Genomic DNA, 19,681 nt, shown 5'->3' with positions numbered 1-19,681 from the left:
GAGGTGAGACTAACCAGCCTGTAGTTCCCTGGGTCCTCCTTCTTGCCCTTTTTGAAGACTGGAATGACATTGGCTCTCCTCCAGTCCTCAGGCACCTCTCCTGTTCTCCAGGACCTTTCACAGATGATGGAGAGTGGCTCAGCAGTGACGTCTGCCAGCTCCTTCAGCGCTCACAAATGCATTCCATCGGGGCCCATGGATTTGTGGGTGTCCAGCTTACTTAAAAAATCCTTAACCTCATCCACCTCAACCAAGGGAAGGTCTTCTTTTCTCCAGGCTTTCTCGCTTACCTCCAAGGACTGGGAAGCCTGAGGGCCAGCCTTGGCAGTGAAGACTGAAGCAAAGAAGGCATTCAGTAGCTCTGCCTTCTCTGTATCCTCCGTTACCAGGGTACCCACTTTGTTTAGCAGCGGTCCGACATTTCCCCTAGTCTTCTGTTTGCTGCTGATGTACTTGAAGAAGCCCTTCTTGTTATCCTTGATGTCCCTTGCCAGATTTAATTCCAGGTGGACCTTAGCCTTTCTAGTTGCTTCCCTGAATGCTCTGGCAGCATTCCTGTATGCCTCCCAAGTGGCCTGACCCTCTTTCCACGTTCCATAGAGCTTTCTCTTCTCTTTTGACTTTTACTAGAAGCTCCTTGGTCATCCATGCAGGCCTCCTGCCTCGTTTACTCGATTTCTTACTCATGGGGATGCACCAGTCCTGAGCATGGAGGAAATGTGGCTTGAATAGCAGCCAGCTGTCTTATGCATTTTACCTACTGGCTACATGGCTGTGGGAATTTGCCATGGGACCTCTTTTCTCCATACCGTTACTGATGGATAAGCAGTCACAGTGGGCTGGAGGGTGAACCAAGGGGTGTCCCGAGCAGGTGGGGTTTGCTGTATTTTATTTTTTTGTTCTGGCTGTTACTGCCAATCACAGAGAGTAACGAAGGGACTCGGGGACCGTGTCTGCCAGGGCAGCTTAATGCTGAGGCATGCAAAATGCAAGTATTAGTTTACACATATTTGGAGCGAGGATGGCATGCAGTCGTAGCATGTCTGTTTGTTGGTGTCGTCCACAGCTTCTGACCGAAGCTTGCCATAGAAGGTCTCGGCCCAGTGTTACCTGGGGTTTTTTTAGCTGCCTGGGTGGTCTGACAGGTTAGTTACCAAATTGATCAGCTGTAATGAGACGGTGGAGCCAGGGGTGAATACTCGAGGTGTGAACCGGAATGAGTCTGGGAATGGAAAGGGACCGTAACTACCAGACCACGAGTGACAGAGCTTGGAAAGGAGCAGTGACACGGACCTAACGTGCTGGAAGCATATGTTCGGGGTTTTTTAAACTGAATTGCCTCAGATTAAGTTCTTTGTTGGAAGCATATGGAAGCTTGGAAATTTAAGCAGTTTCAAAAATGCAGGTTCAAGTAGCTACATATCTAAGTGGGTATTTACATTTCCCTGCATCTCCTGCCTCACATGGAGGGAATGCTACCGTGGTGCATTTTGGAAGGCCCGCAAGCAGGATAATCAAATTGTAACAGCTTGCCATGATTCCCTGTATCTTTTCTGGTTTAGAACCATTGCTTATGATTAATGGGCATGTATAGCCACAGCTACAGCATTACCTTTGCATTCATGAACTTGAGGCCAGGTCTGGTTCTCTGAGCGCCCTCTGCATGGTGGTTGTCCCTCCACAAATGGACATGGCAATATTTTGTATTCTGCAGGTCAGAGGGAAGCAGCATTGAAGTCCAGAGGTTAGTGCATGTGTGTACCCTCTAAGAAAACCCAAGAGAAGAAATTTCCTGTTGATTCACTATAGCTAAGGAATTTCAAACAATTCTCTTGGGCAGAACTGAGAATTTAAAATGCAAGTTAGACATGGTACCTATGGATGATAATAGCATCGCTTGGGCTGGATGGCAGGTCAAGACTATTGAGACAGACTTTTTCTGGGTCCCCATTCATGGTGCTGGCTGTCTGCTATGGCTTATAGGAGCTTTGTCCTTCATGGTGCAGTCTTATCTGTGCAGGCATCAAGGTCTGCCCTTCTGTAGTATGTGCCAGGTGCTCAGATGGCCTGTATAAGCGTTCTAGTGCACAGATCGTATTGCAGGACAAAGATTTACAAGCTGAAATTCTTTTTTCTCTGTCAGTCACGATGAACTTAACTGCAGTGCAGCTCCCACCCACATTTCCTGGAAAGATGAGGTGGACATCTGAATTCACAGTCCCACTGAATGTTGTTAAGGGAAATTTAAAATTAGGTTTCATGAAATCAGGATAAAATTATGCAAGGAATAAATATCTGCGTGTTTTGTAACGGCATTCCCTTGTGTAGCTTGCAGTGTAGAGGGGAATAACATTTCTTACGCTTGTAATTGAAAAGAAATAAATTAGAAATCAGTTATAATCAGAGTGGTTTTGGCCAGCTGTAGTATAAGACTGAGAATTTAAAAAAATGGAAAGTGAAGTTTTCTCTGTTTTTCTGCTTCTTAGGCATTTTAAGTGAAGCAGGTAGAGGGCAGTAGGTGCTAACATTCAGGATGTCTTCTGCCTGGTACTGGTGCTGGGTAAACCGCTTGGCCAGTCTTCAGCCGTGATTGTAGGTAACCTGATTTTACATGGAGGAGCACTCACACAGTGCATTAACACAACTCAGCAGTCGGAGTTATAGCATCTTAGGCTGCTAAAAGTGGGCCTCCTTACAGGACTTAAGAAGCAGCAATGGAAATACTGCAGGCATTGACTTGGGGGTTCTCCATGCAGGTGAACTTCAAAGCTGACAGCTGATCTTTAGAAGAAGAGATTGATTTCCTCGTCTAGAAGGAGAAAAAACATAGGAGGACTACTATATGAACGAGGCTTAATTAAAATGTAATTGTATTTAATCAATGCAGTATAATTAGAAATAGTGCTTGAGAGTTCATTTGAATGGTTGTTGGGCTATTTGTGTTCTTTAATATAATATCTGCTTTAGGAACAAAAATTCAACACAGCTCGGTTCTCAGAAAGGCTTGTTTGTTTTTCTCTAGTGATTTTTGTGCAGTTCCAAGGGAGCAAAACCAGAAAACCAGAAATTAACAGGCGGTAAAAAATTCCTGCAATACTTGACATTTCCAGCCCGTGGTATGGAAGCCTGCGTGTGGCTTAGGATACTGCAGGTCAATCCCCTGCTCTCAGTATGCTTTCTAGGTAACTTGGGAAGTCACTGAGGCCATTGTGTTTATTTTTTCGTTGCACACAGAGCCTAATGCTTTTAATATTCAGTAAGTCTGTTTGTTCTTTTCCTTGGAAATTTGTCTCAGCACTGGTCAGTCTCCTGTGGTTGGAGGTGTGTGTGTCAGCTCAACAGGAGAGGTCAAAAGCATCCTCTGTGAGGGCAGGTAGGAAGGGCATCTCCCCAGAGCAGGACACCACTGTGCCCCTTCGGCAAAGGAGGGAAACAGGCCCTCCTATTTTAAGGGCTCCCATGTGTGCTCTAACAACAAAACTGTAGGGTCAAAAAAGAGCATTGCTTTGAGACCTCCCTCTAGCGTGGTCCCTGGAAGGGAAAGTCCCCCTTCCAAGCAAAGGGGAAATACTTCATTTGTGACGCCTGGAGTAGCTTACGTATAAACAGGCTGCTTCACTGCCCAGCACTGCCAGGGTTTTGGGGTCCTTGGCATGACCAGATGACAGCTTTTACATGTGCCAAGAATCTGAGCGGTGGAAAAAAAGCATAGTGAACACTTTGTGTGGCCGGGGATCAAGAACTGAGAATGATTTCACCAGTTGTCCGAGGTACCCCCGCTGTCCAGAGCAATGCGAGACAAAGAACCCAGTTTTACTCTTCCCTCACCTGCCTGCCGCCAGCAGGCCACCTCAGTAAGCTGGGGTGGATGTACTTACAGAGGGTGCCCAGGCTCTGAAGTATTTTAAACCAAGGCCTTTTCTTCAGCATCTTGTGCTGTGGCACATAACAGCAGCGATACTGGATGAGGCCAGAGCTCTCTGTCTTGCTCAATATCCTAGCAGCAAAGTGAAACCTCCTCATGTGACTTTCCCAAACTCCAGCAGTTTGTGTTTCAGGTACTTCCTGCGCCAGAGGTGCTTTCTGTTTTGCTTATCAACTCCCAGAGGATTTTCCGTCTCTCAGCTTGTTCGGTTGTCCCCTGAATCCATGTAAAGTTTTAGCAGCCGTAACATCCCCTGGCGAAGAGTTCCCGAGTTTCCTCTCCCAGTTGCGTGGAGAGCTGCTTCCTCATGTTTGTTTTGAACCCGCCATCTGCTTGCTTCATCTGATGCCCCCGGCCTTCTGTTAGAAGAGGCAGCAAACAGTCAGTTCTGATTCACCCCTTCCATGTCACTTATGATTTTACAGATCTCTATCATATCTCCTCTGGATCATTGCTCTGCCAGCTTTTATAGCTGTTGCTCCTTGTAAGCCAGCCTATACTTTCAGTCCATCACCTGACCCTCCTTTGTTCTCCTCCAGCTCTGCACATGAGTGGAAGGATCGGAATTGCCTGTAATATTTAAGATGCAAGTGTGTGTGTGTAGAGAAACACAATGAAACCTTTTGGTTTTTCTCTAGTCTTCCATTTGCTTTCTCTAACTTGTGAGCACAGAGATGATGTTTATGTACAAGTTTTACCACCCAGGATCTCATTCCTGAGTAGCAATGAGCTCAGAACTCAGTTTAGAGACTACCACTTCGGAGTTTAAATTTAAAGTTTTCCTCTGATGGTTTCCTAGCATCGCTTTGTATGAATTCCACTTCAGATGTCATTTTATTACCAACTTACTCTTGTAAAAAGTTCTTTAGTCCCATCATTTCTACCCCAAATAATTTAATATCATCATAAAATATTGTCATCTCCATTTGGTCCCTTTCTCAGGTGATTTTTAGAACGTGTTGAAAAGCACGGATCCTCAGCATGAGGGAGCAGGACTCCACTCATGACTTTCTTCCACGGTGAGAATTCCCTGTTCTCTCTCATATTCCTATGCTCCGTTTCTGATCTTTTCAACATTTTCTTTTATAAAACCATACAAAGATGCTCCCTCTAATTCTGTGCCTTGTTAAGTTTCCTTAAGAAATCTTGTGAGAGAGATGTTATCAAATACCTTTTGGAAAGCCAAATAGACAATGTGTCCGAGTACAAAAAAAAATGGAGTCCCATACAGTGCAAGCCCTGAAAAAAAAATAGCAGGCAGTCAAGAGACGTGTTATGGTTACTCATCTGAACTATTCAGTCACCAAATCCTGGTATTCTGGTACCAATAGTTCAGTAGCAGCTGGGCAGATGAGGGCTCTGAGGATGTGGATTTACAGCAGGTTTTTTGCTGATCCACATGTGAGCTTCCCCAGAAAGGGACTTCTCCTTGTCCCCACTGTTGTTCCCAGCCGCACGTGTGTCTCCATCTGCACAGCTGATGTGGCTGAGCTGAGGTGAGCTGATATGGCTGAAAACCAACCCATTAAGCAAAATGAGAAATTTTAGCTGAATCAGTACCGTGGTGTGTCTTGACCACGCGACGCAGCTGCGCTGGTGCTGGCACAAAGGAGGAGGAGGAAGAGCATGTCACCACGCTGCGGCAAGAGCTGGGCCGGCTGTTTTTGCCAGGCATTGACCAGCTTAAGCCAATCATGAAACCAACCCCTAAGAAAAGTTGTGTGTCTGTAGCTTGTCTAAAGTGGTATTTTTAGCTAAGATTATTTGGGTGTTGAGTATAAGTAGGTGGTTGCATGATGCCATTTGTTTTCCAGCAAAGAAATAGGAGTTCACGTTGCATTAATAGAAGTGACCTGTTCTCTTCTCAGAAACAAGAATTAAAAATCGAGGGATTTCTTTAAGACTTACTTTCTTCGTGTCTGTGTTGCTTTCTCCTGTGTTCTGTAAGCCTAGCTTCTATTATTCCGGTGGGTTTGTTACTCTGTTTAACTTAAGTTTGGTTCTGTACAGTAGCAACCAGTAGTGGTTCCATTTTTTTTTTTCTGTGATCCTGGGAGCCAGTTGTCTGTAATCCAAAGGGACAAAAAGTATTGTTGAAAGTAAGGACATTACTGATATGTTTCTATGAACAGAAGCCATTTGAAACTCTGCGCTGCTTGCAGCTCTGCTATTCCAGAGTCTCTGGCTGTACATCTAATTAACCATCCATTTAAAAATGCTGGCCATTCTTTCCACTCCCTGCCAGCAACATCAAGATGCAAAATTAATTTTCTGAAATTTGCTTCTCATATACTTGCAATAATTGGACCTAGCCTTTATATTGTAAACAATCCAAAATACACAAGTCACTTTAATTAGAGCAATAGGTCAATATGTTAGTGATGCCCAAAAGTTGGGGGGGGATGCTCAGTTACCACATTTTCTTTTTTAGATCCCTCAGAAGGCAGGAAATTCAGTCCTGTCAAATCAGGCTTTATACTCTTCACTAAGTATTTAAGTAATAGCAATTGTTGTGGCTTTAGTCCAAAGTACCTTCTAATCTGACGAGAATTTTTCCACATTTTCTTTGTGCTTCTTTTCACATTCCTTAATTAGATTTCATATAAAGAATTGTGTCCATTGTAAATGAACACTAATAATAAGCTAAATGGAAATATGCCTTTTCCCCTTAATCCGTGGAAATATGTGAAGACCTTGCCCCTGCAGTTAGCAAGAAGCCAATAAGTTTTGTTGATAATCAGATGCAATATTGACTGCGTTCCCCTGTCAGAAGAAAAGAGAAATGCCTCATCCTGACTGCTCAGTTCAGTCGAAATTAGTAATTTCCATGGCAATAAAGGCACCATACCATGGCTATGTCACTTAGTACCTGCTGAAGCTAACTTGGTCAGTAATTCACATGCTGATTCATGTCAGGCATGCAGGATTATTTTTTAATGCCTGAAAAAGAATACAGGTCACAGGGGAAGAATAAACAAGGCGGCTTTTTTAGTCATAAAAAATATTTTGAATCATCTGGTACCAAGGACACTTTCTGAATTCCTTTTTCACCTTTGCAGAAGACACATTAATCTTGCCCTCAGTTTGAGGCATCGTCATCACTACCAGTATTAGTACACACCCATGGTTTGCAAACCAAGACTGGGTAGACTTGTCTCTTAAATCGGTCTGCCAGTCAGGAACACGGCTGTGACTTCATGTGTAAAATTCTGCCTCCCCTTGTTGTGCCTGGCATGGTACATCCTACGGGAAGATTACGTAGCTTGTTGTCTGAAGGCTGCTATGTAAATAGTAGTTGTGTGCTACATGGTCACGTTCTTCTCGTAGGTCTCCGTAAAACTGCACCTGCACATTTTATGGATGCAAATTATACCTAGGTACCAGCTTTTGGTACATACATATGGTCCTTTGCAAGCAGCAGCGGTATATTTTGTGGGCAGGAAATGCTTGTCTGCACGAAACCTGCAGGTGTGGCTTTAAAGCCTATTTGACAATTTACCCTCTGTGCATGAAATAGGTGCGCTGTACGTAGGCTCTGCCCGAGTGATCAAATTGATACAGTGCATCATTTATGCTTTTGGCGTTGGGGTGTTTTGCAGTTTCTGGGTCCTGGATACCGCCTTACTGCTGTTATTTTCAGTCTCTGTTTAATTAAAAGGAAACATTCAACCATGTTTTCAGTGACATATGTGAGTTCAGTTCTCATAATGACTCCTCCAGCTGAACTTGCTTCATCACCCCTGCTGCTTTCCACTTCTGAGCACTGCCAATATCCAAGTTGGCGTAGGAAGGATGGCACGCAGCGGGAGGCACAACGGGCATTTCTGAAGTAAGCAAAAGGCTCCTGCCAAAGCAGAGTATGGTGCTGTTCGTGAGGCTTGGGGCACCAGGGTGTTTCACCTGCGGGAAAGGAGGCGGTTGCAGTTTGCCACAGTATGTGCAATACACACTCCGTTGCTACCCAGCCAGCCAAAGGTAGTGGTAGGACAGATGTCAAGCTTGAGCTGCAGGTTTGGCTTTAAAGATGTTAAGTCTACATTTTTTTTTTTGTAAAAGCTTAAACATGCTCTCACATAGTGGTAGTGAATCCTTTGCAGACTGGCCTACAGAGTTGATTTTAGACTTTGGGGGAGGTGGTCTCATAAGATCTTGATTAAATAACTACTGCCAGTTCTCACTTATACAAATTTTTCTTTTACTTCTACCCATAAACCATTGTATCCATTTTTTTTTCTCTAGTCAACTACCTTGTCAGTATGGAGAATACAGTTTGAATTTTCTGATGTTCAAAGAATACGCTCAGAGAACATGAGTAAAATGTGTTTATACACATAATGAACTTTTCTTGTTGAGGATTGCTTGTACATCATTATAGGCTCTTCTTTTAAGGAGATCCTTAAAATATCACCCATCTAGTACTGTTTTGGAAAAAAAACCCAAAACCAGTACTAAAGTTGTGTGTGCAGAAAGACAGGTATAGATGTTTAATATGGCTATGAACTCCCATCTTTACCTGAGAACCTTATTTCTTTATGACACTAAAAAGTGAGCATCCATAATCTTTTCTTAGAATGGAGAAACAGTGGGAAAAAGAGATTTTACGGTGCTCTAGACATCAAAAATTACAATAAGCAAATAAGTAGCCTTATTTGGTAATATGACATCCTTTGGTAACATTTCAGTAATGCACTCATCAATGACAAATGTAAAAACTGTGTATTCTCTAACAATTCACATTCACATGTCAGAAATTGACTACTTAGGTTAAATACTCTTGCCACACTATCCAAATCCATTTGAGAATCAAATCTGTAGCCGTGGTTGAGCTTCCCACCCCCCTTCTCTCTTCCCAATTTCTTTTGAGTAGCACAAACCTGAACCCTTGTGCATCTTGGATTCATATTATATTCTCAGTCATGGATGACCTTTTACAAATGACTTCCAATAACAACAGCTGAATTCAAGCGCAAGAGTCGGTCGCAAAAGGTCATACTCTAGTTATACAAAACGTAGATAAATGTGTACACCCTGCAGCAACTGATTGCTGTAGGTTTTTGGTTTGTATCTGACCAATCTTTATTCAGAGCCATGCATTAGGAAAGGTTATGTTCTAGCTTTGTTTCTTCTTTGCCTTTCTCCTCCTAGTTTCCTTTCACTATAAAATTATGCTGTTTAGAGAATTTTTTGAGCTTTCCAGGTGTTAAGATTCTATTTCGAAGGGCTCCTATTTCACTTTTTCCTTTTCCCCTCTGTTCTTTACTAATGGATTAATTGGAGATTCTTGTGCATGCAGTCTTCCTTGTAAACGTGAGTGGTCTTTTTCTGTGAGTAAGTCTCACATTCTCATTGGGGAATATTTTACTTCCAAAGGGAATAATTTCAGAGAAGTTATTTGAGGCCAGTGTGCTAAGAGCATGCCTTAGAATAGCACATTTAGACCTTAAACAAAGAAACATGGCAGATTCAAACAAGTACAGTTTATTTATGTAGGCATAATTCAAAATGAGTAGTAAATTGAAAGAATATTTGCTCTCATCACCACTGGTCACTTCCTGGCCTTATGTCGTATAGACAATTCATCTCCTTTTTGTTTCTGAAATACAGAAACTGTAGACTAAGGCTTCCCATGGAGACTTTGCTGTGGGACTCTACTTTGTAATTAGTGCCAAGAAGCTGGATTTTTCCACCCTGTTTGGGCTTGCTGCATGCTCATCTTGCACACCGCTGCTTCTGATTCACACCAGAGAAGCTTTGTAGCTCAGCTGTTTGTGGGGCAGTTGTCCTAGCAGGTGAGTCAAAGTAAGGTTCTGTGGGCATCACCCTGTAGGAGCTCGTGTGCTGCTTCCCATTGATACTGGCGCCTTCATTTTCATACACCATTTCCAGGATATTCTAATAGAGATTATAAGGGAACAGTGTGCTTCAGAGCTGGGCATCAACTCATCTTCACTAGAAGTGAAAGACCAACAGCTGACCTTCTTTAGGATATACCAGATTGGATGGTCATGACTCCATGTGGCTTTGCCATAGTTAATCTGACAGCAAATTCCAACTGCAGTCACATTCCTTGTCTGGGTGGGGGCAACCATATGCTCTTAATATGGACAGAAACCAAGCAGGAACCAAAACCGAAGCCAAACTACTGCAATGTTTTAGCCCTACTGTGAGTGCAATGCAAAGCTTCAGCTGTGCAAGCCCATAACAGGGTATATTAAAGAGATAGCTGCATTATTTCTGTGTGGGGTCTGAGTATGCTCTCCATGGTCTTTTCCATCATGACAGCTCTTACTGTGCTGTTCTTAGAGTAAATGCCAGCTAGTTTTCCTTGAGTGGAAAAAAATCAGGGTCAACTATCCCTCATTTAACACATACTAAGAACCTCAATATAGGAAACTGCAATGGACCAGTTGATGGCTGGAAATGGCTTCTTTTGTGTCAAAGCCCAGAAACCTATTTTGTAGAAGATAACCACATAAGCAGTTGAGCTCAACATTGGAGCGTACTCAAAAAGGCCTTTTAACAGATTATGTGACCTGTCCCCTAGATGATGATAATATAAAGCACCATACATAAGTAGCAACATGATAGTGAAGGCTGGTGGTCCATGTGATTTCAAAAGAAAAAGCAATGGCCCTTGCAGTGTGAGAATTGAAGCAGTTTCTACCTTAGGATTTGGATCAGATTGTGATAGAGTTTGAGGAAATGCATCTGCTAAGCGATAATTAACAGATCTTTGCCTGTCTAATTGTGGCTGAGTAGAAACCCCCAATTTGCTCCATTAAGAGAGCAGGAATCTGAAAAAGTCATGAAGTAGTTGGATAAAAGGAAAAAGCATTTCAAAGCAGTTGCATAGGGAGCTGTAAAACAAAATTGAAACAAACTATTCTTGTTGTTGGATACAGGATGAGTGCCAAATAGGCATTGAAAATACACACGATGCTCAGCTGGAAACCATCCAAACCAAGATATCAATATTGTGTTGATGTTAAAACCAAATACCCTGTCTGGCATGTTTCCATTATCTCAAATCTTCCATCCTTAAAGGAAAAGGGTGACAAATTTTTGCTTTCCCTTTTCCCAGATACACAGAAGAAAACTGGCAAACAAGCCTGCCTACTAATTCTGTTAGTGGGCATCCTGGAAATTCTGTCACATTTGAAAATATTTATCAATGCTGATGAGGCAGAGGGGGGGTAAAACTTCAGATTTTTAATTAACGTATTCTAATGTCTCCTTGCTGGTAAGTACAGTTACACAGTGTTAGCCAGTGCAGAATTTGGTCCAGGAATGGATTTGAGTTACAACCCCCCCTCCTTTTTACACACAACAGAATTAATGAATGAGGGCCCTCAGTCCTATTAAGACTAATGTTTCTTTGTCAGTCCAATTTTTTTTTCCTTTGGGGTTTCTTCTTGTTATGACTTTGTTAGGTGGAAACTGAATGGTGTATGTTAATCAACACAAGGCATTTGGCTACTTGAACTTTCGTGAGTGTTTAGTTTCCCAGGGTCCTTTGAACCTCCCAGGGAACAGTTCTGCATCCTTATTAGAGACTGACAATTAAGGGTCTGTTTTCATATCAAAAGTAATCACGAAAAATTAGCTAGGGAAACCTTGGAATGCTGTGAGAGTTTCAGTGTTTTGAGATGGCCAACTTTCCTTCATTTGCTTCAATCAGTATCAACTTGGGTTTCTTTTTATGTTTCCTACTGCCAGGGCAACTTAGGAGTTGGCGTTGTGACAACTGAGAAGGATTATGCAATACCATGAAGATGTGATTAATACATTTTAGGCCACTGTAATTATATTCAGTTGCATAATTATCACAGAGGTGCAAAAGTAAACTAAACTAGGTTTTGAAGGCAATGGTATAAATGAGCAGTTTCAGTTTTCTGAATTCCTTGTGAGAAGGAGAAGGAAAATGCTATGCACATCTGCAGGAGCTGTGTTGCTGTCATGGTTTAACCCCAGCCAGCAACTCAGCACCACACAGCTCGCTCACACCTCCGGTGGGATGGGGGAGAAAATTGGAAGAGTAGAAGTGACAAAACTCGTGGGTTGAAATGAAGACAGTTTAATAGGTAAAGCAAAAGCCGCACACACAAGCAAAGCAAAACAAGGCATTCATTCCCTACTTTCCATGGGCGGGCAGGTGCTCAGCCATCTCCAGGAAAGCAGGGCTCCATCATGCCTAACAGTGACTTGAGAAGACAAACGCCATCACTTTGAACATCCCCCCCTTCCTTCTTCTTCTCCCCCGAGCTTTATAAGCTGAGCATGACCTCATATGGCGTGGGATATCCCTTTGGTCAGTTGGGGTCAGCTGTCCCGGCTGTGCCCCCTCCCAGCTTCTTGTGCCCCCCCAGCCTCCTCACTGGTGGGGTGGGGTGAGAAGCAGAAAAGGCCTTGACTCTGTGTAAGCCCTGCTCAGCAGTAACTAAACCATCCCTGTGTTACCAATGCTGTTTCCAGCACAAATCCAAAACACAGCCCCATACTAGCTGCTGTGAAGAAAATTAACTCTACCTCAGCCAAAACCAGCACAGTTGCCTACAGGTCTTGGAGATTCTGCAGCTAATTTGTAGAAAATGTATGGTTCTGCCCTAAATATTTTAATCTTTGTGTGCCAAGTTACAGGCCTTCACAGAAGATAATCTGTTAGTGTCACTCCTTCTCGGTTATAAGTCTGAAAAGCAAATTCGAGTGTTTCTTCCTCAGGCTCTGGCTCCATGGGAAATTGCTGCAGAAGTTTGTCACGAACAAGTGCTTTGGTTTCTTTTCACTTCTCTGAATCTGCTCTGGTAGTTTAGGAAAACAGTGATGGAAGTGGTGTGGAACATCACTGAATAGGTTGCATATATGTTTATTTAGGTCTACAAAAATAAAATAAAATCCAAAGCTGTTAGAGTTTCTGTAACAAACTGGAAAAAAAAAATTAAACTGACATTAGAGTATCAAATTCCCGCCTCAAAAGTGATTTCCTAGTAGTGCTGTTCCCACTTGCAGTTAAATGAATATGGCTGTTCCAGAGCAAGGCTGAGGGTCCCCTTTGCCCCCTGAGGTTCTCCCTACTTTTCTCAGTCTGCTTGGAAATCCTCAGACATTTGGGAACAGGGAGGCAGATCCAGAATTTGTTTGTGCCCTGCCTTGCTGCCATGCCACAAATATTAGTAGGATTATCTGAAGACTTAAGGAAACAAACTCTTTATTCCAAAGCCTTCATTTTATTGATGTTGATGATGGTTGCTTGAAGTATAAATTAGGATTTGATTTTTGGGAGAAAAAAAAAAAGAAATCCTTTGTTGGTAGGACTTGTAGCAGTCACATCACATAAATTGGCAAATCTGTGTATTTAAGGGATTTTACACTCTAATTAAATGCAGTAGTAGTCTTTTGCCTTTTGAAATGAAACCTTTTTTATCTTTTGCTACATACTTAGGGAACAAACATGCTGTCAAAATCCTTAATGTATCCAACTATTTGAACATAAGAAACAACATCGGGCTGTTATTTGTTCTGTTGGAGTGTACTCATATTTCCAATCTGAATCTATTGTACCTGGCGATCTTAATTATATTTGAGCTGGAAGTAGTTTAACATTGAAAGGAATTAAAGCAGATTAATCTGTAAACCTGCACAAATATCACATTCCTTTGTATGGAGGTAAGCAGGGCATAGTGTGCATAATTACATGTTGTTCTCTGTGTAGGCTGGGCGCGTAAGGCTGAGGAGTTGCTGTTGCAGTTCCTCGTAACAGCATCAGTTATGGCACACTCGCTCTTGTGGCTTGCAGTGGTCAGTTACATTAGAAACCATACGTTATTCCTCTCAGTAAGGTAATCTGCCTTATAATAAGAACAAGCAAGCAAAAAAAAAATTGGGAAAACCCAACTTGCCCTGGAAACAGGAATTAGTATACTAATTAGAGTATGAAAATACAGAGAAATCTTTTAAAGAATGTTTGCTGTAATTTTTTTTTTCTGAAGTGATATAGCTTGAGGTCAACCCAAGAAGGCCATTTATCTCAACCATCCAAAATGACATAAAGGTATTGTTTTACAGTTTTTGTATCTGGAGAGACAAAAGAAAATCACTAAAAATGAATTGGGGAAGGTCTGCTTCTCCAGCCCTGACACAAAACCATTGTTGGATTCCAGTTGCACCAGTTTAGCCTCAGTTAGAGCAGGAGGAGAGCAGAGCCTCAGCAGATAAGAATTGTAGTTTGTACTGGTAAATGCTTCTTTTGACTCAAAGTATCAGTGAAGTGTAAGCTGTCTATGATTAAGGCCTTTGGATTTGCTTGTGCTTTAAAGGCTGGTCAGATGGCACTATTGAGCCCATTTGCCCATTTAGGAACAGTTTGGCAGATGACAGGTGGAAAAAGGAAGTTTCAGGAGAAATATGGGAGAAGAACAAGCCATTCACATGCAGCTTGAGTTGCAGAAGATGTGTCTCTTGGACAATAACAGCTACCTGCTGGGCGGCAGCTTCCCTATAAATTTCTAGATGGCAGGTTAAATTTCCCAGTTAGTTTGATGTTCATGCATCCATTTGTCTTGCATAAGCTGCTACCCCAATGCAGTAGCTCTGGAAAAACCGCCATAAATTTTGAATTTAGCATGTGTAAGTCTACCGGTAATGAAACTTCTGGCAAGTCTCAAGAATTTTGTGAGACTAACGTAGGTGTTGCCTCTGGGACTGGCTGACGTGTTCTGACAGATCTGGTTTGTCAGTGTCCCATTGCCTCCTGTCCTTTGAATTCGGATCGCTCTTCTCCAGTGGTGCTTCTTGAATCCCTCTAGTGAATGCTGATTGTCACCACAAGTGATTACAAGGCACCAAAACCAGAAACATCCTTCTTGAAATTGAGGGTGCCATAAATAAAACACTAGATTAGTGACTAGTCACTGTAAGAGAATTCTGGGGACTCAGGACAAACAAAATTCTGGTTATTTTCAATACTTTCAATAACAAAGCCTTCTGCTGGCCTACTGTTAGACATCAGATGGAAACTGAACTCCCTTTCAATGCTGTAGGTGTTGTCACAGCATAACATTCTTACGCCTTTTAAAATCCTTTCTCTTTTTAAGCTGAGTTCTGGAGGGACAGTTTTATTTGATAGGTGCTGGTTTTGAAAGAATTTCTCTTTTTAACTTAATGGTGATCTATCAGCAGTGAGGAAGAGGGAAATAAGAGACTATTCTATTCAAGCTAAGAAGGTGTGGTTTCATGGGTTCATGTTTTTTCACTGTTTTTTATAGCTTTTCTCCTTAAAACAAAAGCACAGTAACGCTGGGACTTTGCAGGCTTCCCCATATAATGGTGCCAATGTATTTCCACCCTGACTTGCAGCTTCCCTGTTATTACAGACCTTGGCCTCTTCTGAGCACAACTGCTGACTATGCCAAATTCATGTAGTTGTTCTGTGATGAGGACAAGGATCATCTAGCAAATAAATGGAGAACGCAGTATTCAATCTGCTGGTGACCTTGAATTTGATCTCTCTTCTGTCCTAAACAGCGTAGTCAATCTCTGTCCTGTTTAACCCACGTCATCATTACTGGTATATCATACAGACACTTCTGCAACTGCCTTTTCCATGATACTATTGTATTTAAACCACCAAAAGAAAGAACTAAGAGCGATCAAGGAAAGAACTACCATAAATCCTTCTTTACCTTTTCCTTAGCAGTGTCAGAAATGGCCACAAAGGTCTTTCCCAGTCTTTCTGTTCATTTTTATATTTGTCTGGGGTAGAAACCACAAGTTTGATTGATAATGCGATTTGCATCTCGAGGCATCACTGGAAATACAATGGCATGAAAGGCTACTCTGGTGGAGCGCACTTTTCCCCTTGGGCTGACTTTAGAAACTCATTGATGTCACTTCCTTCCTCACTCAGCAAGTGAATTTTCACTAATTCTCAAGACCAGCTGTCCATGCTGTCAACAAAAAGTTATTAAAATTCCTTTAAAGTGAATCAAAATAGCCTAAAAACAAATGTACTGGGAAACAGGAAAGCATCAGTATTCAAAGTCCACAAACCTTTGAGCAAAACAGTGTTGATCTAACCAGAGATTTCAAACACTCTGCTTTCCTAGCAACTTGTATATCATTAGAGAATGCTAAAAACACATGCTCCTTTAATCTTCTATTACCAACAATCTATTCAGTTAAAATATTAGTTACAAGAATAAATTCTATCTCTCCCAAAGATGAACTCAGCGAACAAGGGAATGCATTTTGAGAAGTCTCCCCTAAATGATAATTGAGGTTTTATGGGGGTTTTTAGCCAAAAAAAGGATATTTTTTATATTTAGCAAATAAAACCACAACACAAACATGCAGGAAATAATTATCATAAGAGACAATCTTACAATATAGCCTAAAGTGATTATCTTTATCTTGAATTATCTAAAATGCTTTCCTTGAGAAGAGGAGTATTCTCAGGGACAAGTAGGGAAGAACATTTCCTTTAGTTAACAGAGTCTTTACACTGTATTTTAACACTTCAAATATTTTCCCCTCATTTTAAAAATTCTATCTTGTGCCACGCATACCAGTACAAAAAAAATACTGTTGAAAGGGAGTATCATTTCCAGTGCTGGACGAGGCAGCCACCCTGTGCTAGGCAGAAACAGGCTCTCCTGACAGTTAATAGCGCTACTGACAGGTTGTAAACAGGGTCCTATCATTATTACTTTAAAAAAAAAACCAAAAAGCCACTCTGAGTACATGTAGCCTAGCTGGATAGGCAAGTGTGAAATTCCTGACTTTCCCCAATACATGTGGAAGGTCTCCAGTAGCAAAGGGAGGGTAATTGATACCAGCTGCCCTTATGACAGCTAGCGCATGGGAAGAGTAAATGAGGCAAAATTACTGTCCCTTTTGATCTAAAAGGAAAGAATAGGTTTGAGGTGTCATTGCTGCTAGGTTCCCCGATGGCTGTAGAAAAGCAATGTTCTGTCTACGCTTTGATCATGTCTTCAGGTGCACACTGAAGGACATTGCAGAAGAAGGCTAGACTAAGGAAGCAAGACCATAATTCAGCTTGCCACTTTGTGGATATTATCAGGATAGAATTTCTCCCTTGAGCCAGCTGGTGCCTAACCTCAGTGTTGACACAGGCACGTAATTTTATTTTAGGGTAATGGCAGAAGCTGCTTTTCTCCTCCAACGGGCGAATCCTGAGCTGGATGCTACCGGTCTCTCAGGCACGTACGTGTACATGCAGCAGTACATCTCACAACATTAAGATGCTTCATAGCACATATTTGAAATTTGCTGTCTTTGCTTTGAATGTTATAACTCATTGTGGTGTTCCAGGTTAGCAAGATTGGCTGCCTATCTCAATGTTCTTTTTATCACATCTTGATTAAGAGGGACTTGCGTTTTTACTTTAGGTGGATTTCCACTTTGAAGCTTGAAGTCATTTGTACATGTTTAATTCTATTTCTTAATTATAAGGTTTGATTATTTTTTTGCTGAATTCACTGGGTTTTGTTCTGTATGTGCATGATCGTATTCATTAAAGTATGTACAAACTAATTATTTTCTTTCTCTTTCAGAGTCTGGAGAAAAATTGCAACAACAGATAATTAATCAGGTATTCTGACACTTTCATACTTTGTTACTTAATTTTTCATGTAGAAGAATTGTAGCAAGTACAAAGAGGAGAACTTCACAGTACAGGCTAATATTAATGTTTATTAATATTATTGATTAACATTTATTAATATTAACTGATCTGTGATACGTTAAGGACCACATATCAGACAGCTGCCTGGCTCTGCAGATGTGTCAAATTCACAAAAGTAGCCATCATTTTGTGGCACAGAATTATGCTTTTTTAAAAAAAGTACTATTTCTCCTGTTGGCTGGTGTTCCTTTTAAAAAACAGAAAGCTATCGATATGAAATACCTGCACAGCACATGTAAGCGGTGTCTTTCAGTGTTGTTTAGGTTTTCATTTCTGCCGTGAATTTTCATTGAGGCTTCACTAAACTGTGACATAGCTTCTGGAGGTATTTTCTGTCTTCATTACTGTATCAGTTAAGAGTAACTATTTAGAAAAAAAACTTTATATATATTGCAGTTTAGCATTTCAGCATCAGGAAAAGGATATAGGAACTGTAATGCAAAAAGAATTCCCCTAAGCAGAAAGGGGGGAGGAAGCCCAGAGTTTGCTTTCCTAAATTACATGCTCTTCTGGATTGAAAGGACCTGATTTGTACAGAAGCGTGGTGTTGCTTCTCATTCTTGGCTTTTTGGCTTCTTACTGAATGCTGTTAACCAGACAGCATATAAATGGGTATCAGTATTGTTCATGAGATTTATTTTGAAATGTCAATTAGAAAGTAGTCATTGAAACGTTTATATTCAAGCAAGTATTCAACCCTCCCTTAAGTAGCCTTCCTTCCAAGCTATAAATGAGGCATTGGCGCTATTACATCACTGTTATCTGTGAATTGATCATCTAGATGGAGGACCAACCCGCCAGGTGACTGACCACCTAAGGCAGCCTGCTTTGGGTCTAACAGCATTTCCCCTGCCATGGCAGAGCACGGCACGGATGTCACTGTGTCACGGCCAGCAGCCTGAGCTGGCACTGCTCCTGGCCAAGTAAGCTCTGGCGGGTCTGGAAGCCTATGGGAAGCCTGGTCCTGAGACACCAAATAAGAGCCAGAGGTTTTTTCCATCAGAGTTGTTACAACCTTCCCATTATCCTGAATAATTGATGGCTGAACATATTTAGCCCAGAATATGACAGTACATAAGCAAAGGAAAATCTTCACATTTTCCAAATAAATGTAGAAATGTTTTGAAACTTAATGGAAGTTCTGTGCTTTGACTGAGAGTTCATATTCTAAAACAAGCCTAAAAACTAAACTGCATTTGAAAATTAGCCAGAAATGTCTTGCAAAACCACTTTTGGGAGTCCTTATTGGCCAGAAGGGGGGGCAGTTGTATTTTTAAAACACAACTTAAGGCTACATTGACAGGGCTGTGAATGGCTGATCAGAGACCTAATTCTGCACACTTTCTGTGTGACAAGATCAGCTCTGTGGATGACACTGCCCTTTTCTGAGGAAGAATGCGTTGTGATAAAAAGGACATTTGTCACAGTGGCAAGAGGTGGATTAGGTAACCCTACTTCGTGTATCCAGTCTTGGTCTTTTCCTGCATGCCACTGCCTTGCCCTCCTCAAATTGCTCACCTGCTCTGTCTCTCTGCAGTTAACTTAAGACCATCTAATCTTGCAGGAAAATGGCACTGTCTGGATATGTGGAAGGTGTATCTAAATAAAGTTGTAAAAAAATCATATGGGGACAATTTTAAGTGGATACTAGTGAAGCTGGTGATGGCCCATTCGTCCTTTCATAACTTCCTTTGGACTTCCAAGAAATGGAAGAATGTTTTCAAATTAGAAATCAACTTCATTTTCCACTCTATAATTTAGGGCACAACAGCAGAGGCACTGCATATTTGATCTGTAGTAATATTACTGTAATAAAAAGATTTGAACTGGGGTTGATCCTAATAGAATATCTCCCACAGAAGGATTCTGTTTATTTTCAGTAACCTAACTTAAAATTTTATGTGCAGGATAAGATATTTCTCTGGCTTAAGATCCTGTAGTCCCCTTTAAGTCAGTGCAACAGCACTGAGTTAAACTGAATGCCAGAAATTTGAGGAAGAAGTGACTCTGCGGAAGATGAAGGATGTTACAACTTCACAGGAGCCGGAATGCAAAGG

General features: G+C 41.5%; 1 protein-coding gene across 1 annotated transcript in view; it reads left to right on the top strand.

Annotated features, from left to right (window-relative positions):
* Window positions 1-19,681, top strand: part of CHST9 (carbohydrate sulfotransferase 9) — a 90,672-nt gene that overhangs the window by 53,620 nt on the left and 17,371 nt on the right. The window contains exon 2 of the mRNA XM_009647655.2: window positions 17,494-17,531. Coding sequence (XP_009645950.1) covers window positions 17,494-17,531 — 38 coding nt within the window. The remainder of the gene's footprint in view (window positions 1-17,493; window positions 17,532-19,681) is intronic.

The sequence above is a fragment of the Egretta garzetta genome, unplaced genomic scaffold (genome assembly GCF_000687185.1).
Source record: "Egretta garzetta isolate BGI_Z169 unplaced genomic scaffold, ASM68718v1 scaffold229, whole genome shotgun sequence".
In the NCBI taxonomy this organism is placed as follows: Eukaryota; Metazoa; Chordata; class Aves; order Pelecaniformes; family Ardeidae; genus Egretta; species Egretta garzetta.
This window is presented reverse-complemented; position numbering and strand designations above follow the sequence as displayed.